Genomic DNA, 20894 nt, shown 5'->3' on the forward strand with positions numbered 1-20894 from the left:
GCGTGCTTTCCACGGCCGAGCGCGGCTGCGGTTGCTTAGCAACCACAGAAAACTGAGGGCTCGAGCTGCAAACGGGCAGCGGACTTGCGGGAGTTTTGAAGAGTTTGACAAATCGGTCAAATTTAAAACAGAGGAAAAACAGCTGCAGGAGGTCTGTTTTTACTACCAGGGCTGTCAGGCGATCGTCTCATGTGGGTGTAGTTGTAGCTTCGGACAAGAAGTAAAAAACCGTCGATTTTGTGAGTTATAACCCGCCGTCTGCCAAACGAGTAAAGAAAACAGTCTCGAAGAGCACTTTTATAAGTGATTCTGTTTCCAAGCGAAGAAGTAGGAAAGGAGGGACAGCTCCTTGCGAAATGGCCACGGCTCGTATCTCCGCCCGCCTGCCCCCCAACATCGACCCCACGCGCGCGCCCGTGGCCTTCGGACACCGCGCTGTGCCCAAGCTGGTGAGCGCGCTGCGCGACTCCGACCTGCTCACCCGGCAGCGCGCCCTCATGGCGCTGTGCGACCTGGTGCACGACCCCGAGACTGCCTACCAGGCCATAGAGACGGGTGGGAGCCTCTGCAGTCTGCCTGTGACTGTTTGCCTGTTTGTCCCTCTGTCTGTGCCTGAATGTTGTCTGTCCAGGCTGTGTGTCTGTCTGTCAGTCAGTCTGCGTGTCTGTCTGTCTCGGTCCTGCCTGTGAACACAGGTGAGAGGCCAGGGAAGAAGGCTGGGGGTCGGTCTAGTGGGAGTAACGCTGTGCCGCCTGCTGGCATCTCTCTGCAGGCTGCCTGGAGAGCCTGAAGGCACTGCTGAAGGACGAGGACAGCACTGTGCGCCTGAAAACCACTGAGGTGCTCTACCTGCTGGCCACACACAACGTGGGGAGGTGAGCTCAGGGGGCTCAGGGAGCTTGGTGTACCCATACATACGTACAGTACTGTAGAGATTGTTATCACACACATACAGTACTGTAGAGATTGTTATCACACACATACAGTACTTTAGAGATCGTCAGTCATCACACACATACAGTACTGTAGAGATTGTAATCACACACGTACAGTCCTATAGAGATTGTTATCACACATGTACAGTACTGTAGAGATCGTCAGTCATCACACTTACAGTCCTGTAGAGATTGTAATTACACACGTACAGTACTGTAGAGATCGTCAGTCATCACACACGTACAGTACTGTAGAGATTGTTATCACACACGTACAATACTGTAGAGATCATCAGTCATCACACGTACAGTCCTGTAGAGATTGTAATCACACACGTACAGTACTGTAGAGATCGTCAGTCATCACACACGTACAGTCCTGTAGAGATTATCACACACGTGCAGTAATGTAGAGATCGTCAATCATCACACGTACAGTACTGTAGAGATTGTTATCACACACGTACAGTACTGTAGAGATCGTCAGTCATCACACACGTACAGTACTGTAGAGATTATCACACACGTACAGTACTGTACAGATTGTTATCACACACGTACAGTACTGTAGAGATCGACAGTCATCACACGTACAGTACTGTAGAGATTATCACACACGTACAGTACTGTAGAGATCGTCAGTCATCACACATGTACAGTACTGTAGCACTTGTCAGTCATCACACACGTAGAGTACTGTAGAGATTGTTATCACACACGTACAGTACTGTAGAGATCATCAGTCATCACTCACGTACAGTACTGTAGAGATTGTTATCACACACGTACAGTACTCTAGAGATCTTCAGTCATCACACACATACAGTCCTGTAGAGATTGTTATCACACACGTACAGTACTGTAGAGATCTTCAGTCATCACACGTACAGTACTGTAGAGATTGTAATCACACATGTACAGGACTGTAGAGATCGTCAGTCATCACACGTACAGTCCTGTAGAGATTGTTATCACACACGTACAGTACTGTAGAGATCTTCAGTCATCACACGTACAGTACTGTAGAGATTGTAATCACACATGTACAGGACTGTAGAGATCGTCAGTCATCACACGTACAGTACTGTAGAGATTGTAATCACACACTTACAGTCCTGTAGAGATTGTAATTACACACGTACAGTACTGTAGAGATCGTCAGTCATCACACACGTACAGTACTGTAGAGATTGTTATCACACACGTACAATACTGTAGAGATCATCAGTCATCACACGTACAGTCCTGTAGAGATTGTAATCACACACGTACAGTACTGTAGAGATCGTCAGTCATCACACACGTACAGTCCTGTAGAGATTATCACACACGTACAGTACTGTAGAGATCGTCAGTCATCACACGTACAGTACTGTAGAGATTGTTATCACACACGTACAGTACTGTAGAGATCGTCAGTCATCACACACATACAGTACTGTAGAGATTATCACACACGTACAGTACTGTAGCACTCGTCAGTCATCACACGTACAGTACTGTAGAGATTATCACACACGTACAGTACTGTACAGATTGTTATCACACACGTACAGTACTGTAGAGATCGTCAGTCATCACACGTACAGTACTGTAGAGATTATCACACACGTACAGTACTGTAGAGATCGTCAGTCATCACACATGTACAGTACTGTAGCACTTGTCAGTCATCACACACGTAGAGTACTGTAGAGATTGTTATCACACACGTACAGTACTGTAGAGATCTTCAGTCATCACACACATGCAGTCCTGTAGAGATTGTTATCACACACGTACAGTACTGTAGAGATCATCAGTCATCACACGTACAGTCCTGTAGAGATTGTAATCACACACGTACAGTACTGTAGAGATCGTCAGTCATCACACACGTACAGTCCTGTAGAGATTATCACACACGTGCAGTAATGTAGAGATCGTCAATCATCACACGTACAGTACTGTAGAGATTGTTATCACACACGTACAGTACTGTAGAGATCGTCAGTCATCACACACGTACAGTACTGTAGAGATTATCACACACGTACAGTACTGTACAGATTGTTATCACACACGTACAGTACTGTAGAGATCGACAGTCATCACACGTACAGTACTGTAGAGATTATCACACACGTACAGTACTGTAGAGATCGTCAGTCATCACACATGTACAGTACTGTAGCACTTGTCAGTCATCACACACGTAGAGTACTGTAGAGATTGTTATCACACACGTACAGTACTGTAGAGATCATCAGTCATCACTCACGTACAGTACTGTAGAGATTGTTATCACACACGTACAGTACTCTAGAGATCTTCAGTCATCACACACATACAGTCCTGTAGAGATTGTTATCACACACGTACAGTACTGTAGAGATCTTCAGTCATCACACGTACAGTACTGTAGAGATTGTAATCACACATGTACAGGACTGTAGAGATCGTCAGTCATCACACGTACAGTCCTGTAGAGATTGTTATCACACACGTACAGTACTGTAGAGATCTTCAGTCATCACACGTACAGTACTGTAGAGATTGTAATCACACATGTACAGGACTGTAGAGATCGTCAGTCATCACACGTACAGTACTGTAGAGATTGTAATCACACACTTACAGTCCTGTAGAGATTGTAATTACACACGTACAGTACTGTAGAGATCGTCAGTCATCACACACGTACAGTACTGTAGAGATTGTTATCACACACGTACAATACTGTAGAGATCATCAGTCATCACACGTACAGTCCTGTAGAGATTGTAATCACACACGTACAGTACTGTAGAGATCGTCAGTCATCACACACGTACAGTCCTGTAGAGATTATCACACACGTACAGTACTGTAGAGATCGTCAGTCATCACACGTACAGTACTGTAGAGATTGTTATCACACACGTACAGTACTGTAGAGATCGTCAGTCATCACACACATACAGTACTGTAGAGATTATCACACACGTACAGTACTGTAGCACTCGTCAGTCATCACACGTACAGTACTGTAGAGATTATCACACACGTACAGTACTGTACAGATTGTTATCACACACGTACAGTACTGTAGAGATCGTCAGTCATCACACGTACAGTACTGTAGAGATTATCACACACGTACAGTACTGTAGAGATCGTCAGTCATCACACATGTACAGTACTGTAGCACTTGTCAGTCATCACACACGTAGAGTACTGTAGAGATTGTTATCACACACGTACAGTACTGTAGAGATCTTCAGTCATCACACACATGCAGTCCTGTAGAGATTGTTATCACACACGTACAGTACTGTAGAGATCTTCAGTCATCACACGTACAGTACTGTAGAGATTGTAATCACACATGTACAGGACTGTAGAGATCGTCAGTCATCACACGTACAGTACTGTAGAGATTGTAATCACACACGTACAGGACTGTAGAGATCGTCAGTCATCACACACGTACAGTACTGTAGAGATTGTTATCACACACGTACAGTACTGTAGAGATCGTCAGTCATCACACATGTACAGTACTGTAGCACTTGTCAGTCATCACACACGTAGAGTACTGTAGAGATTTTTAGCACACACGTACAGTACTGTAGAGATCATCAGTCATCACTCACGTGCAGTACTGTAGAGATTGTTATCACACACGTACAGTACTCTAGAGATCTTCAGTCATCACACACATACAGTCCTGTAGAGATTGTTATCACACACGTACAGTACTGTAGAGATCGTCAGTCATCACACATGTACAGTACTGTAGCACTTGTCAGTCATCACACACGTACAGTACTGTAGAGATTGTTATCACACACGTACAGTACTGTAGAGATCGTCAGTCATCACACGTACAGTACTGTAGAGATTGTAATCACACACGTACAGTACTGTAGAGATCGTCAGTCATCACACGTACAGTACTGTAGAGATTGTTATCACACACGTACAGTACTGTAGAGATTGTAATCACACACGTACAGGACTGTAGAGATTGTTATCACACACGTACAGTCCTGTAGAGATTGTAATCACACACGTACAGGACTGTAGAGATCGTCAGTCATCACACGTACAGTCCTGTAGAGATTGTAATCACACACGTACAGGACTGTAGAGATTGTCAGTCATCACTCACGTACAGTACTGTAGAGATTGTTATCACACACGTACAGTACTGTAGAGATCGTCAGTCATCACACGTACAGTACTGTAGAGATTGTAATCACACACGTACAGGACTGTAGAGATCGTCAGTCATCACAGACGTACAGTACTGTAGAGATTGTTATCACACACGTACAGTACTGTAGAGATCGTCAGTCATCACACGTACAGTCCTGTAGAGATTGTAATCACACACGTACAGGACTGTAGAGATTGTCAGTCATCACTCACGTACAGTACTGTAGAGATTGTTATCACACACGTACAGTACTGTAGAGATCGTCAGTCATCACACGTACAGTACTGTAGAGATTGTAATCACACACGTACAGGACTGTAGAGATCGTCAGTCATCACAGACGTACAGTACTGTAGAGATTGTTATCACACACGTACAGTACTGTAGAGATCGTCAGTCATCACACGTACAGTACTGTAGAGATTGTAATCACACGTACAGGACTGTAGAGATTGTCAGTCATCACTCACGTGCAGTACTGTAGAGATTGTTATCACAGACGTACAGTACTGTAGAGATTGTTATCACACACGTACAGTACTGTAGAGATTGTCAGTCATCACTCACGTGCAGTACTGTAGAGATTGTAATCACACATGTACAGTACTGTAGCACTCGTCAGTCATCACACGTACAGTACTGTAGAGATTGTAATCACACACGTACAGGACTGTAGAGATCGTCAGTCATCACACACGTACAGTACTGTAGAGATTGTTATCACACACGTACAGTACTGTGGAGATTGTTATCACAGACGTACAGTACTGTAGAGATTGTTATCACAGACGTACAGTACTGTGGAGATCATCAGTCCTGCTCCTCTGTCACTATGTAAATCCTACCCTGTTGTCCGTCTGTCATCTAGACCCCTAGGTCTTTACTCTTTTCCTCATGGCTGTGTGTGATGAGTGTGTGTCTGTGTGTTGCCCTCCACTAGGGAGGCGCTGCTGCGCGGCGATGTCCTCTCCCCGCTGTCCGATCTCCTGGAGGAGCCGGTGGCTGCCTGCCGTCGAAACACCCACATGGCGCTGGAGATGCTGGCCGAGTTTCCCGCAGGTAAGACTGGGGCGCAGCTGCACCCCTCTCTGTTCCTTCTCTCGCTTTCGCCCCGGGACACCCCTGCTGCCCCCCTCCCCAGCACTCTGCAGCCTGGCGGGCAGCTCGAGAGCTGGGGCCTGTGGAGCTTACCTGTGGAAGGTGTGGCCACCAGCTGCCCGTCCTCGCTGCCTCAGAAACGGCTCGCATCATTGGCGCAGCTCAGTGCCTCCTGGGCCCACCTCCCCTCGTTTGGTCTGAATGTGTCAAAAGGAAACAGGGTTTCTGTGTAGCAATGATGGTGCTGAAGAGAGTCAAGTGAAACTTCTGTCTGTCTCAGAGCTCATGACGGGCTGACAGCAGGGGCCCAGAGCTTGATCGGTTCCCTCCCTTCTCTCCAAAAGTCTCTGTACATGTTTCACGGTACCAATCTAGTACTGTGATATGTAGATATACACAAGAGAAAATCTTTTTTTTTAATTTAAATGTAGTTTGAGAACTTAGCTTTGCTGTTAATGCTATAGCATCAGTTGCAATGTCTCTTTCCTCCTAAAAACAGATAAGGACTGCATTTCTTTTAATTCACAAGGTACAGATCTTTCTGTGTGAGCTGTGTAACCGCGTAACGAGGTCTCAGGCGCGCATGCGTTACTTTCTCAAAGTCTTCCTATAAGTCTGCATTGTGCTCTGCACACCCTTGTAATTTCATGCAAGGCCACCAGGGGGCACACGAAGATCAGCTTTTCAGAGGGTCGTCATACACCATTGGGTCGTCATACACCAGTTCTGGCAAGTGTGCTTCCCTGTCTGTTTTTATTGGGTTTACTGTGGAAGAATGTTTTGCTCTTGCCGTCAGAATTCAGAATTGACATGACAGAGACTCGTGCTACAGATGCTTCCCTACAGGACTTGTTCATGACAGACCTGTTGAAGAAATACGGTGGCTTCTTCACAAGAACCTAGCAGCTGGTAAAGCCTGGTATGATGTAGACAGCTGTGAGCTGGGACTAAAATAGGAATTGCTCTTGGAAGCCAGGTATACAGAAGTGTTATCACGAGCTGCAGGGAGGGCTGATTTTTTCCTTCACGCTGTTTCTGAGACTTCTCTGACCCCTCCTGCTCAGCACCAGGTCACAGGAATCACAGGAATATCACCTTGTAAAAATATCTTTGTCTTTTTCACTTCATACTATCACCTCATTTAAAAAAAAACACTTTAATTATCGCCTCGAAGGAAGTGTCGTTAGCTGACGAGGTGTCAGGGGGCGACAGCTGTGTGCTTCATCAGGCTGTCAGCTGAACTGGTGCCCAGAGCTGTCAGAAACGGCTCCCATCAGCCCTCTGGTGCAGGGAGTCAGACAGCACCCCCCTCTTCGATTGCACTGAGGCCAGTAAGTCAGCATGAGACAGCTGCAGGGCCCGATGAGGGGCCATGCCTTTACACAGAGAGCTGCAGAGGGAGGGTTCAGGTGGGAGATCCCTGAAGAAAGAGCTGGATGTTATCTTGGGCTCAGTGAGCTGGAAGAGCTCCATCACGGCACACTCTCATCTCCACCCAACCCCCCCCCCCCCCCCCCCCGGCAACGACAGAGAAACAGAGATGACCCCCACCGCAGTGAAAATGCTTGCATCATTCTGTTTATTTCATCATCGTCATCATCATCCTTATTTTTAATCATTTCTTGAAGTGGACACCTTGAGAATTAGAACCTGAAGCCCTTAAGCTGAATTATTTAACGCTATTGTGTCTGAGCAGCCAAGAAGAGTTGCCTGCTGGTCTGTTTCTCTTTTGCTCTCTTTCCTAAATTGTGTGCTTTACATTTTTATTTACATGTTGTATTCATCACAATGTCCACTTAAATAACATTTATGGTTTGAGATAAAAAGAAATACATATTTTTATTTATTTTATTTTTTTGCAGTTTCAGGTGTCTTTTATCCCAACCCCCACATTTCTATGACAGTGGAATCTCTAGGTCCCCCCCCACGTTTGTGAGATAGTGGAATCTTCTGGTCACCCCACTCTTCTGTGAGAGTGGACTCCTCCGCTCTTCAGCAGATTGAGACCCAGCAGTGGTGACCGAGTTTTCTGTGTGCACAGTTGCAGTTGAGCTACTGTGCTGGTACTGCATGCAATGCAGTATGTACCCTAGTCATCCGGTTCTCCACTTTAGATAAGTATTCAGCACAATGTTCTCTTATTTGCTATTTCTCATCCTCATAACTTTTGATTCTTATATATTTTTTCAATAAATACTCTTTAGACAACAGCTGCACAGAATCACAGATTTGTTTTCCTTAATATGAGATTCAGGGGAATTTTTAGAAATGGAATCTAAAAAAAAAGAATCTCAGAAACAAAATTTGAAATTTTCATGCAATTCCCAGTTCTTTAACCTCATTAAAAAAAGAAAACCTTGCGGGGATTGTATGTACAGTACACTGAGCGGCCTCCTTTTGCAGTGTTCTTTCGCCTTGGACGTAGTATCAGACTTTCCGTACCAAACAAGTGAGCCCGCTGTGCAATCAGTCGCATACTTAAAGCACGTCAGGGTTTAGAAAAGGGACGAAGCGTGATCTGATATAGGCGGTACTGGTTCTGAGCGTGCTGTCTCACAGTTCTTCTTGTCCAGACCCAGCGAGCACAATTTCCACAACCTGCTTCTCTCTCTTTCTGCATTTTTTAACGTCTTCTGTACATCAAGTTGTTGAGCGACTGAATTAAAAGAAGGAGTGAGAACATTTTTCTGGAGTTTCCTTAAAAAAATAAAACGAGGCTCAATTAAAAACGACTTTGTTGAAAGCAGCATTGGTTGACCCAGGCAAATGAAGAAGCCTTTTTCTCAATAAAAAGAAAGCCTTTCCTTTGGCTCGACGGTGTGGTCAGCCTCACCGGGAGCGCCGATGGAGGGGAGAGGGCCTCATGAGGCTGTGCAGCACTGTACAGGGCAGTTCATCGGCCTGACTCTGACAGCTCTGCCCAGGGTAGGGCCTGCGAGAGTGTGTCAGGATGTGTGTGACTGTCAGTGTGTGTGAAATACATTGAGTGCGTAACAGTGTGTATGAGGGCCCGTCAGTATGTGTGTGAGAATCACTGTGTTTGTGTAAGACAGTCTGGACTTGTCGGTGAGTGTATGAGAGAGAGATTGTCTATTTAGGTCTGTAAGAGCCTGGATCTGTGTCTTTGTGTGTAAGACAAAGACTGGGTTTGTTTCAATGTGTGAGAGAAACTGGTTTTGTATCAGTATGATAGAGACTGGGTCTGTATCAGTGTGAGAGAGAGTTTGGGTCTGTATCAGTGTGAGAGGAAGTTTGGGTCTGTATCAGTGTGAGTGTGTATTTGCAGTGTGAGAGTGTGTATATGCAGTGTTTGTATCTGCTGTGTGTGTATCTGCAGTGTGTGTGTATCTGCTGTGTGTGAGTGTGTATCTGCAGTGTGTGTATCTGCAAGGTGTGAGTGTGTATCTGCAATGTGAATATCTGAAGTGTGTATCTGCAGTGTGTGAGTGTGTATCTGCAGTGTGTTTATTTTCTATGTGTGTATCTGCTGTGTATGTATCTGCAGTGTGTGAATGTGTATCTGCAGTGTGTGAGTGTGTATCTGCAGTGTGTGAGTGTGTACCTGCAGTGTTTGTATCTGCTGTGTGTGTATCTGCAGTGTGTGTGTATCTGCTGTGTGTGAGTGTGTATCTGCAGTGTGTGTATCTGCAGTGTGTGTATCTGCAGTGTGTGAGTGTGTATCTGCTTTGTGTGAGTGTGTAGCTGCTGTGTGTGTATCTGCAGTGTGTGTATCTGCAGTGTGTGAGTGTGTAGCTGTGTGTGTATCTGCAGTGTGTGAGTGTGTATCTGCTGAGTGTGTATCTGCAGTGTGTGAGTGTGTATCTGCAGTGTGTGTATTTTCAGTGTGTGTATCTGCAGTGTGTGAGTGTGTATCTGCAGTGTGTGTATCTGCAGTGTGTGAATGTGCATCTGCAGTGTGTCTGTGTATCTGCTGTGTGTGTATCTGCTTTGTGTGAGTGTGTATCTGCAGTGTGTGTATCTGCAGTGTGTGAGTGTGTATCTGCAGTGTGTGTATCTGCAGTGTGTGAGTGTGTATCTGCTTTGTGTGAGTGTGTATCTGCAGTGTGTATATCTGCAGTGTGTGAGTGTGTATCTGCAGTGTGAGTGTGTATCTGCAGTGTGTGTATCTGCAGTGTGAGTGTGTATCTGCTGTGTGAGTGTGTATCTGCTGAGTGTGTATCTGCAGTGTGTGATTGTGTATCTGCTGAGTGTGTATCTGCAGTGTGTGAGTGTGTATCTGCAGTGTGTGTATCTGCAGTGTGAGTGTGTATCTGCTGTGTGAGTGTGTATCTGCTGAGTGTGTATCTGCAGTGTGTGATTGTGTATCTGCAGTGTGTGTATCTGCAGTGTGTGTATTTGCGGTGCAGAAGTCCAGTTTTCTCGTTCTCAGCCCCTCTTATCGCGTCACCCCAGTCCTTTTTCCCAAACGATACGAAAGCGAGCACGCGTGTGTGTGTGTCAAGTCTCTGTCCAGACGCGTCCTGGCCGGTTTCCCCAGTCCCTGCTTGTTCTGTGCCGTGTGCCCGGCGGTCGTGGGTGCGGCGTGGCGGCAGTGGCGTTAGCGACAGCAGCAGCGGGCAGCGGCGGCGGCTCCCACCCCCTCCTAGCACAGCCCGATGTACTTCAGGTTGTTCTGGATGATGACGTCCGTTACAGCGTCGAACACGAACTGTATGTTGCTGGTGTCGGTGGCGCAGGTGAAGTGCGAGTAGATCTCCTTGGTCTCCTTGTTGCGGTTGAGGTCCTCAAACTGCCTCTGGATGTAGACGGCCGCCTCCTCGTAGGTGTTCTGGCCCTTGTACTCGGCGAAACAGACGGTCAGCGGGATGCGCTTGATCTTCTCTGCCAGCAGGTCCTTCTTGTTGAGGAAGAGGATGAGCGATGTGTTGATGAACCAGTTGTTGTTGCAGATGGAGTCAAAGAGGCGCAGGCTCTCCGCCATCCGGGACTGCAGGAGAGAGGAGAGGGAGGAGGAGACGGGGACAGAAGGGAGAGAAAGGAGAAGAGAGGAGTGATGTTAGCGCTGTTGTTTTCTTAGCAATGGGCATCTTTAAGTCAGGACCATGCATGCTTTTCCTCCTGCTGTGTGAGGGCCGTCTGATCTCTGAGTAGCGGTACTGCTCGTACCAGGGGCGTGCATGTACTGAATAAACCTGCAGAGAGACACGGTGTAGCCAACCGCTGCCTCTCTCTCTACCTGCCCAGGACAGCTTTCGAGCTCTGCCAGCAATGCGGCGCTGGGGCAGAGCGGCCTGCTCTCCCACCAGAGAGGAGAGAGTGTTCCACAAGGGACAGCTGCACAGAGGGGATGTCATTTTATTAATTAGCTGGCATAGTAAAATTAATTACCGCAGTGCCTAATAAGTTTCGGGCAGAAAAGACTGGGACTCCTTTAATTATCCCTCTTTAACTACCCATCCTCCTTATCTTTTTCTGTTTTACCTTGATATCCGTGCTTTGGCTAATTGAACAAGTTCACTGAAATTATGGGGTCTGTTTCACCCTGACTCCTGATAAACTGGCCGCTCTGCAGAACCGCCACGTCAGTTTGAAGAAGACGGTTGCTATGAGACTCCCTCCATCCCTCTAACAGGAAGATCTCGTTAACACCCTGCGACACCAACACGCCAGCCATTTTAAAACAGAGGGGCCCTCAAATCCACATCATTCATCGTACAGGACTCGGACAGGTATGGTGTTGGGGGTCTCCATTCCCAGGGCTGTCTGCTGGACCAGACTAGCAACACTACCGCCAGAGAAGAAGGGGGCTGCAGCAGCTGTAGAGGACCTCGCTGATGGCATGGCTGAGTCCCGTCACAGGGCTGTCAGAGCTGAGTCTGCGAGGGTCTCGCGGGAGCTGTGCCAAATACTCATTAGCAGCCTCGGGTTTAATTGCCCCACAGCACAGTGACACTGATAATGGCTTAAAGATGGACTTGGGCTGAAGATAAGATAAGATACTGTGCTGGAAACAAGGCGGAAAAGGTGGCTGTGTCTCAGGGGAGGGTCTTAAGGGCTCTTTCAAACCGAAGTCTGTGTCACGGAAGCAGCGTCTTCTCACCAGCCTGGCATGTGAGGCCCCGGGGCCGGCCGAGAGCTGCTGTCAGCCTGGCCTGATTTACTGCAAGCCCTGAGTTTATGGTTCGGGAGAAGCCTCCTCCTCCTAATTGAATGGATCCATATGATGGTAGTTTATTGACAAACAGGCCAGGGAGCCAGACGAAACCCTTCATCATCTTTATGGGCCAGAATCTCTGTGCTTTCCTGTAGCTGAGCCGAGGCACGTGATTGTGATTTACGAGATGCCCCGCCCTGTTGCTGGGGCAACAGAGGAGCTCTTGCTGTCGATCTGTCTGAGCCACAGGCCCCCCAAATCCAATCCTCACGAGAGACAGCGGCCTCTCCTGGTCTTCACCACCGGGTTTCCAGCATTTAGTTAAACATTTGATTAATTGGGGCTCTTAAATTGCTTTAAGCTCAAGGATATCCCTGGTGCCAGAAAAACCACAGCCCTGCAGGGTTTAAAGACCTGGAAATGGGGAACTCTGAACCATTACATCAGTAATGTCAGATTTGTACTGCACTGTTAGTGTTCTTGTGTGGCTCATACACCACGTCTGTGCTAAGGTTGCTCTCTGTAATGTTCTGGAGCTCTGCCTCTGCCTCCTGTTCTCAGTTTTAAATGTGCTTCACCCCTCTAGTTGGTATTTCACCATTCATTCTGTCACAGTCTGCTTGAGTACTTGGATCACGTCTTCTCTGCCCTGTCCTAGGCAAGAAGGATTCAGTTTGTGTTGCCTGTTGGTTCAGGGCATTCCTTTGAGCCTAGGAGAGCACCTGGAATATAGATATTTCTGTACAGTACATGGCACTGGGAAAGGATACAGGGATACATTTAAAGATAAGGGCTGTGTATTTCAAGGTGACCTTGGGATGTGCTGTTGTAGGGCGTTGTGGAGCTGCCAGCGTGAGCTACTGTGCTTTCGCTGCAAGAGCAATAAGTAGATGAAATAGCAGCTCATCAGCCTGTGTGGATATAGGTGTGACATTCAACGCAGCTCTGTCCATGAGTTTGTGTAGGTGTGTGTATGTGTGTGCATCTGTGAGTACATTGTGTGTTTTTGTGTGTGCTTGTGTGTGTGTGTATAGGTGTGTGTGCGTACATGTGTATGATTGTGCATGTGTGTTTCTGTGTGTGCTTGTATGTTTAGGTGTGTGTTTATGTGTGTATGTATAGGTGTGTGTGCGTGTGTATAGATGTCTTGGTGTGTGTGTACAGTAGGTGTGTGTGGCCCTGGCCTGTGTGTATAGGTGTGTGTGTACAGTAGGTGTGTGTGTGTGTACAGGTGTGTGTGGCCCAGGCCTGTGTGTATAAGTGTGTGTGTGTAGGTGAATGTATGTACAGGTGTGTGGCCCTGGCCTGTATGTATAAGTGTGTGTGTGTAGGTGAATGTGTGTACAGGTGTGTGGCCCAGGCCTGTGTGTATAAGTGTGTGTGTAGGTGAATGTGTGTACAGGTGTGTGGCCCAGGCCTGTGTGTATAAGTGTGTGTGTAGGTGAATGTGTGTACAGGTGTGTGGCCCTGGCCTGTATGTATAAGTGTGTGTGTGTAGGTGAATGTGTGTACAGGTGTGTGGCCCTGGCCTGTATGTATAAGTGTGTGTGTAGCTGTGTGTGTGGCCCTGGTCTGCCGTGAGAGATAAGCAGGAGGGAGAGAGCCCCGCCTCTCCTCTCTGGCCACCTTTCTCTTCCCGAAGGAGAGACTGGCAGCAGACTGGTGACACGCGAGTACCCCCACAAAAGACTGCCATCTGCAGCACAGGAGGAGAATGTAATTAAAAGGTTTGTTGGAAGCGATTGCCATGCTGCTTCCGCTGCGGCCGCAGGGCGAGGACAAGCCTGGGGACGGGCACGGCGCGCTGTCAGGATCCCCAGCGACATGCCACCAGCACAACGCACACGGTTCCCTGTCGCTTGCAGCGTTTTTCATTTCGCAAAGCCTGTCTGCCAGGCTTGCCATCTGGGACAGAGCGAATTATTATTAATAGTTATTCAATCGCTTGACGCCTTCAGCCCAAGTGGCCTGGAGCTAATGCAGTTGCATCATGTATGTATTAGTACTCAGTGGTCTGACAAACTGCAGAATCCAAACATAATGTAAATTTAAGCAGACAGGCAGTGCCAGCGAGCAGAACTTCACACATACTCGTTCACAGCTTCTCCCACACTGCGCTGTGGGGAGCCGAGGCCCACTGAGTAAGCCATAGTAACCACCAGTCCGATGCTGCTGGCTTTCACCTGCACTTGACCTTGTGTCCTTTGATTATTTTTCATCTTGTGGAAATCAGTGCTCCAGTCACTCCGTGACTAGTGGGCTGGAAAGGGAATATTTTCCAGACTGGGTGGAATGGGAACCACAGCCGCCTGTGGACCTGCGGTATCAGAAATGACTGCACAGGGGGAGTGAAACAAAGACGTGACCTTTCTATCCTGTATTGCTGTGTCTCACATCCTACAGCTTAATTGGAAGTAGGCTCTCCGAGAGCTGTCCTCCCATTAATTCTGTGACCCCAGTCTGCTGCTGAGCCCTTCCCACACATACACACACCTGAGAGCTTGACTCTGGCCTCAATGACACCCCACACTGTCACCCCAGCAGGGCTTCTGGACCCTTCTCCCCTCATTCCCTCCTCAGAACTGCAGGGTCTCTGTTTGTTCATCCCAGCTGGCTGGCCCTTGTATGACTTTCTCCCCTTCCTCGGCTTTCCAGTGTGACCTGATAGGGATGCGGAGTGAGAGGATACTTTCCATTCCTTCCTCTGAAGGCCTGGCTGGCGCACCTGCTGGTCCGTTATATTCGGAGTGTGTGACTGGCGAGCTCTCCCACGTGGCTGCGTGCCCATGCTGCCGAGCCCTCCACTGCTCCTTCTACTGTGGAACTGTCCTGTTCTGGCCTGGCGAGACGTGTTCACTTGTGTTCCAGTTAATCAAATAATTCGAGACCTTGTGTTCAAAGCCAGGGACTGAAGACTAGGACTCTACAAACTTGGTGCTGTATCTTGTGAGGAAGACCAGTGTGGGTTCACCTGCATCTCAAACGCTAGAGTTGAAATTCTGGAGAATTCCTAGCCGGACTGACCCCGATGTCTTTCCTTTACTTAAGAAAGCTCCTGCTGTATCTAGGACCTATGATAATCAGATCTGCAGAATAGCTGTAGAGTACAGTTCACCCAGAACGCAATCATTATCAGGTTTGCAGAAAGCTGTGTAGAAACTGTCTGGAAATTCACACACTGTCATGCTCAGACGTGATGATTAATGATGGAGGAAAGCGATGGTGAGAGTGTGTATGCCTTGCTCTCTGAATTCAAACTCCCTGCGTCCCGACCCCAGGGGCCCGCTGAGAGGAGAGCTGTGCAGCATGTGTGTGCCCCACTGCGGCCCTCCACCTTTAAACTAACCTTCAGGGCCCATCAAGATTCTCAACTAATCACGATACAGGGATAAACCTGGGCTGGTGCAAGAGTCGACTCCACCATAACTAAACACATCTGAAGAGGAAACCAATTCAAGTCACGGAATTGTAGCTCCAATCACAACAACATCAAGAGTGAGATGTGAATAGAGACAGTGAGACAGCGACAGTGGCCCCTGGCCACTGGAGGAGGAAACTCGAACCCCGTTCAGAGGGAGTGAAGCAGGGGCGCCTGCGAGGTGGAGACAGGGTGGAGGAGGGATGCTTGAGGCAAATGTGAAGGGAGGCATTTGTGTTTGATATAACAGAGCTAATTTCTGTAATGATGATGACGAGGAACGGCTGTGTGAGATTGACCCGTCATTGTTATCCCTCCCGAACTTCAGTTAACAACTTCCATCTCTATTTTCCACTGTCCATGGACACACTGTGCTTTTTTCAGAATATAAACCATGACTAAAAAAATCACCATGGCTTTTATTCTAAGGAAGAAGCCAACTGGGTCTTGTTTGAGAGGGCGACCTTGACTTCTCTATAATTTGCACAGCGTCCTCCATCAGCAGAGTAAGCAGTGCAAGCAAGTTTACTCCCCATGGGAAGACCTGCCACCTGGCACCAGGGAAGGTATATCCTGTAGTGGATTCTGGAAATAATAATTGAGTTTATCAGGGTTTTTTCTCAAACCTGACAGAGGGGACATAACTAAGAGCTGTATGTAACTCTCATTACATTACCCCACAGTATTGGAATACTCCTGCAAAAATTAAAGCGCTTAATTAAAACCTTTATTTTTTAGACACAGAGGAATATTCTGTGCAGTTGCCCTAGCACCGGTCTCTGTATTGAAAGCCTGTACTGAGCTGTAGCTTTGCCACAGACTGTGGTTGGTTCAGAACAGGACTTCAAGAGAGGTGGGGCTCAGGACACAGGATAGAGGCAGAAGTTTTGCTGCTGTGTTCACTCCCAGTTACCAGTCTTTCCTCTGTGCCCTTCTTGTCAGTGTTCGGACAGCCCTCCTGGGACTGCTGCATGTTAATATCTCCACAGGAAACACAGAGAGTACAGGATACCAACTGCTAAACTCTAACACCACAAGCTGCAGCCAGCTAACTGCTACACACTCTGCCCCTGCCCCATTCTTCCTCCCCTGCCCACGTGTTCAAAAGGACACCAGGTGCAGCCATTCCACCCTCTCAGTCAGGATCCAAAGAAAGCTCTCACTTGTCAGGAAAGAATGAACACCTGAGACAGAAGCTGGCCTTGTCGTCCACACTGACCTGCACACCTCAGGACACTTGCGTCCACGCTGAGCGCCTTGTGAGTGCCCCCCTGTGCTGGACCAGAGGCCAGCAGTCCCCAAGCCCTCAGCCCTCTTCTTCCAAGGCAGCTTCAGCATAGCCCATGATTGTGAGGCTGTGGTATCAATTGTGTGCTGGGACTTTTGTTCGTTCGTTTCACACAGTGGTGGTGGAAAAATAGTCATTCTTCAGAAATGAGTGCCGTCTATGTCCTGATTTGTGCATTTCTCTTTACTGTGAATCTTGAGGGTCAGCTCTGATGGCTGGGACTGCCCTGTCTCGAGAACCCTGCCATAACACACTGACAACCCTGAACACAGCATAACCTCAGACACAAGCTTTCTGCTGTATTTGAATACATTACATTTAATGGTGGTGTAAAATTCCCCTGTATTATCATGATTCAGGAATTTCAAAACACAACAATGAAAATACAAAATATGACCATTAACAACAATATAAATTGCAGACCAAAGGTGATGTTTCTGTTTCCATTTACCATACTAGTGCTAAGTGGTTCGTTCTGGTAAACCTGCATGTGTGTGATGCTTGTAAGCGGAGATCAGCACTGTGTGTGTTACTCATGGGGGGAGCTCAGCCTGCCCAGTGCTGTGTGATCCACATGGTCAGAGCTCTATGTGTGATACATGTGGGCAGAGCTCAGCGCTGTGTTTGACACTCATGGGAGGAGCTCAGCTCTGTGTGATACATGTAAGCAGAGCTCAGCTCTGTATGATATATGTGGGCGGAGCTCAGCGCTGTGTTAGACACTCATGGGAGGAGTGTGTGATGCTCATGAGAGGAGCTCAGCTCTGTGTGATACATGTGGGCGGAGCTCAGCGCTGTGTTAGACACTCATGGGAGGAGCTCAGCTCTGTGTTTAACACTTGTGGGAAGAGCTATGTACTGTGTGTGATACCCATGGGTGGATCTAAGTTCTGTGTGTGATACTCATGGGCGGAGCTCAGTGCTATGTGTGTGATACCTGTGGGAGGAGCTTAGTGCTATGTGTATGATACTTGTGGGTGGAGCTGTGCGCTGTGTGTGATACTCATGAACGGAGCACAGTGCTATATGTGTGATGCTCGTGGATGGAGTTATGCGCTATGTGTGATTCTCGTGGATGGAGCTACAGTGTGCGCTGTGTGTGATGCTCGTGGACGGGGCTATGTGCTGTGTGTGATACTCGTGGATGGAGCTACAGTGTGCGCTGTGTGTGATGCTTGTGGACGGGGCTATGTGCTGTGTGTGATGCTCGTGGATGGAGCTATGCACTGTGTGTGATGCTCGTGGATGGAGCTACAGTGTGCGCTGTGTGTGATGCTCGTGGACGGGGCTATGCGCTGTGTGTGATGCTCATGGATGGAGCTACAGTATGCGCTGTGTGTGATGCTCGTGGATGGAGCTACAGTATGCGCTGTGTGTGATGCTCGTGGATGGAGCTATGCGCTGTGTGTGATGCTCGTGGATGGAGCTATGCGCTGTGTGTGATGCTTGTGGATGGGGCTATGCGCTGTGTGTGATGCTCGTGGATGGAGCTACAGTGTGCGCTGTGTGTGATGCTCGTGGACGGGGCTATGTGCTGTGTGTGATGCTCATGGATGGAGCTACAGTGTGCGCTGTGTGTGATGCTCGTGGACGGGGCTATGTGCTGTGTGTGATACTCATGGATGGAGCTACAGTGTGCGCTGTGTGTGATGCTCGTGGATGGGGCTATGTGCTGTGTGTGATGCTCGTGGATGGGGCTATGTGCTGTGTGTGATGCTTGTGGATGGAGCTACAGTGTGCGCTGTGTGTGATGCTCGTGGATGGAGCTATGCGCTGTGTGTGATGCTCGTAGATGGACCTATGCGCTGTGTGTGATTCTCGTGGATGGAGCTACAGTGTGCGCTGTGTGTGATGCTCGTGGATGGAGCTACAGTGTGCGCTGTGTGTGATGCTCGTGGATGGACCTATGCGCTGTGTGTGATACTTATTGGTGGAGCTCAGTATACAGCCCATTGCTCAGGCCGTCCAGAGGCGCAGCGAGAGTGGGACATGGCGTCAATACAGAGATGCAGTTTTTACCAGGGATTCAGGGAGTTTTTAAGGACATAGAAGAAGTTAATTAAAGGAACTTAAGGAGTCATTGAAACAGATTTCATTTCAGTTTATGTTATTATCATTTTCAGATCTCTGGTATCAATTGTGCCTTTCTCCTTTGTCCTTTGGTGCTACTTTGTATTCTGCCTTTATTGTTTTTTAATATCAAAGAAATTTTAATTAGCTTTGTTTACCATTAGTGGTCATTTATCACAAAAAGCATTTATTAGCCCAGAATGGTGTACAATAGTGCCCGTTGATGTAGAGTGGTGGGATTATGGTTAGAGATGGTGTGTCTGCAGGGGAAATGTGTGCTCTTCTGTGGTGAGAAATGTGGTTGACTGTGTGTGATGTGCGTGTAGTGTGTGTTCAGGAGAGAAATGACTTACAACCCAGACTGAACTATGAAGAAGACTCTTCCCTCTATACAGTTGACAGAGTGCCATTGCAGAGAGGCACTGTCTCTCCCCAGGAATGTTAGACTGGGGAACTAACCTTAAACTAGACACAACAGTTTGTGCTCTGAGTCATCCATGCAAAAGAAGAGTAGGGGAGGTGCTCTGGTCTGGACACACAGAAGTCCCTCAGCTCTTAGTTTGTAGCTTTAATGTAAGTCTTTCACTTGAACACCTTTACCTATATCTGTAATGCCTGGTACTAGTCATTGTTCTTGGTTAAAAAGCTGTAGGCTGGGACAATGTAAGTGTGTAATAGTGTAAGCGCAACGCTGTCATTTTTAAGCTTTATTCATGTGCTGCATTCTGTGGGGTTTGTGGCAGTGTGTTGGCGTGCAGACTGTCTCCATTAAGGGTTTATCAGAAGGCACATGTGGGAAGAGCAGACTCAGATCCAGCAAAGATGCTCACAATCAAATCAGAGCTAACAGATTTAATTAGACCTTGGCCGGCCTCTGTGTATATGGCTTAATTTGATTCAGTCATCATCTGAGAGGAACAGTGCCGCTATCCCTAATCTCTCTCTTTCCCTCTCTCTCCCCTTTCCTAACCCGAACCCTTTCACTGCCCTTCTCCATATCCCTGAAACCCAGTCTCATTTTTGTATATCAAAGCCACAGCCTCCTGTCATCTGCCTCATCCAGCTGAACTTTGTCACTGGGAGAGTCCAGATTGCACAACGGATATTTTGTGACCTCATTAAATCTTTCTTGTTGTTTTCACAGGGCTCTAGACTCATCTAGTCCCTGTGGAGCCCAGTACACTGACCCAGCCCAGTCACAGGGCTCTAGACTCGTCTAGTCCCTGTGGAGCCCCGTACACTGACACAGCCCAGTCACAGGGCTCTAGACTCTTTTAGTCCCTTTGGAGTCCAGTACACTGACACAGTCCAGTCACAGGGCTCTAGACTTTTGTAGTGGAGTCCAGTACACTGACACAGCCCAGTCACAGGGCTCTAGACTCTTCTTGTCCCTGTGGAGTCCAGTACACTGACACAGCCCAGTCACAGGGCTCCAGACTCTTCTAATCCCTGTGGAGCCCAGTAAACTGACACAGCCCAGTCACAGAACTCTGGACTCTTGTAGTGGAGTCCAGGACACTGACACAGCCCAGTCACAGGGCTCTAGGGTCTTCTAGTCCCTGTGGAGTCCAGTACACTGACACAGCCCAGTCACAGGGCTCTAGACTCTTGTAGTGGAGCCAGTAAACTGACACAGCCCAGTCACAGGGCTCTAGACTCTTGTAGTGGTCCAGTACACTGACACAGCCCAGTCAAGGGTCTCAGCATTGCAATCTTCCTGATCTGTGTTTCATCCTCTGCAGCAATAGCTGAACTAAATTGTGCTCTCAAGGTCTGTACAGCAGTGGGTA

At 47.8% G+C, this 20894-nt stretch overlaps 2 protein-coding genes across 3 annotated transcripts in view; one reads left to right on the forward strand and one right to left on the reverse strand.

The window, feature by feature from the left end:
* The first annotated feature begins 29 nt into the window (after positions 1–29).
* Positions 30–20894, forward strand: part of rsph14 (radial spoke head 14 homolog) — a 77533-nt gene continuing 56668 nt past the window's right edge. Inside the window, exons 1-3 of one of the 2 annotated variants that reach the window (XM_015365950.2) lie at positions 30–555; positions 773–875; positions 6056–6174. In XM_015365950.2, the coding sequence (XP_015221436.1) occupies positions 357–555; positions 773–875; positions 6056–6174 (421 nt within the window). In that variant the 5' untranslated portion in view covers positions 30–356. The remainder of the gene's footprint in view (positions 556–772; positions 876–6055; positions 6175–20894) is intronic. The other variant, XM_006640165.3, reaches the window with a different exon arrangement.
* Positions 7776–20894, reverse strand: part of gnaz (guanine nucleotide binding protein (G protein), alpha z polypeptide) — a 52024-nt gene continuing 38905 nt past the window's right edge. Inside the window, exon 3 of the mRNA XM_006640161.3 lies at positions 7776–11161. Coding sequence (XP_006640224.1) covers positions 10817–11161 — 345 coding nt within the window. The 3' untranslated portion in view covers positions 7776–10816. The remainder of the gene's footprint in view (positions 11162–20894) is intronic.

The sequence above is a fragment of the Lepisosteus oculatus genome, chromosome 22, assembly GCF_040954835.1.
Source record: "Lepisosteus oculatus isolate fLepOcu1 chromosome 22, fLepOcu1.hap2, whole genome shotgun sequence".
NCBI classification, from domain to species: domain Eukaryota; kingdom Metazoa; phylum Chordata; class Actinopteri; order Semionotiformes; family Lepisosteidae; genus Lepisosteus; species Lepisosteus oculatus.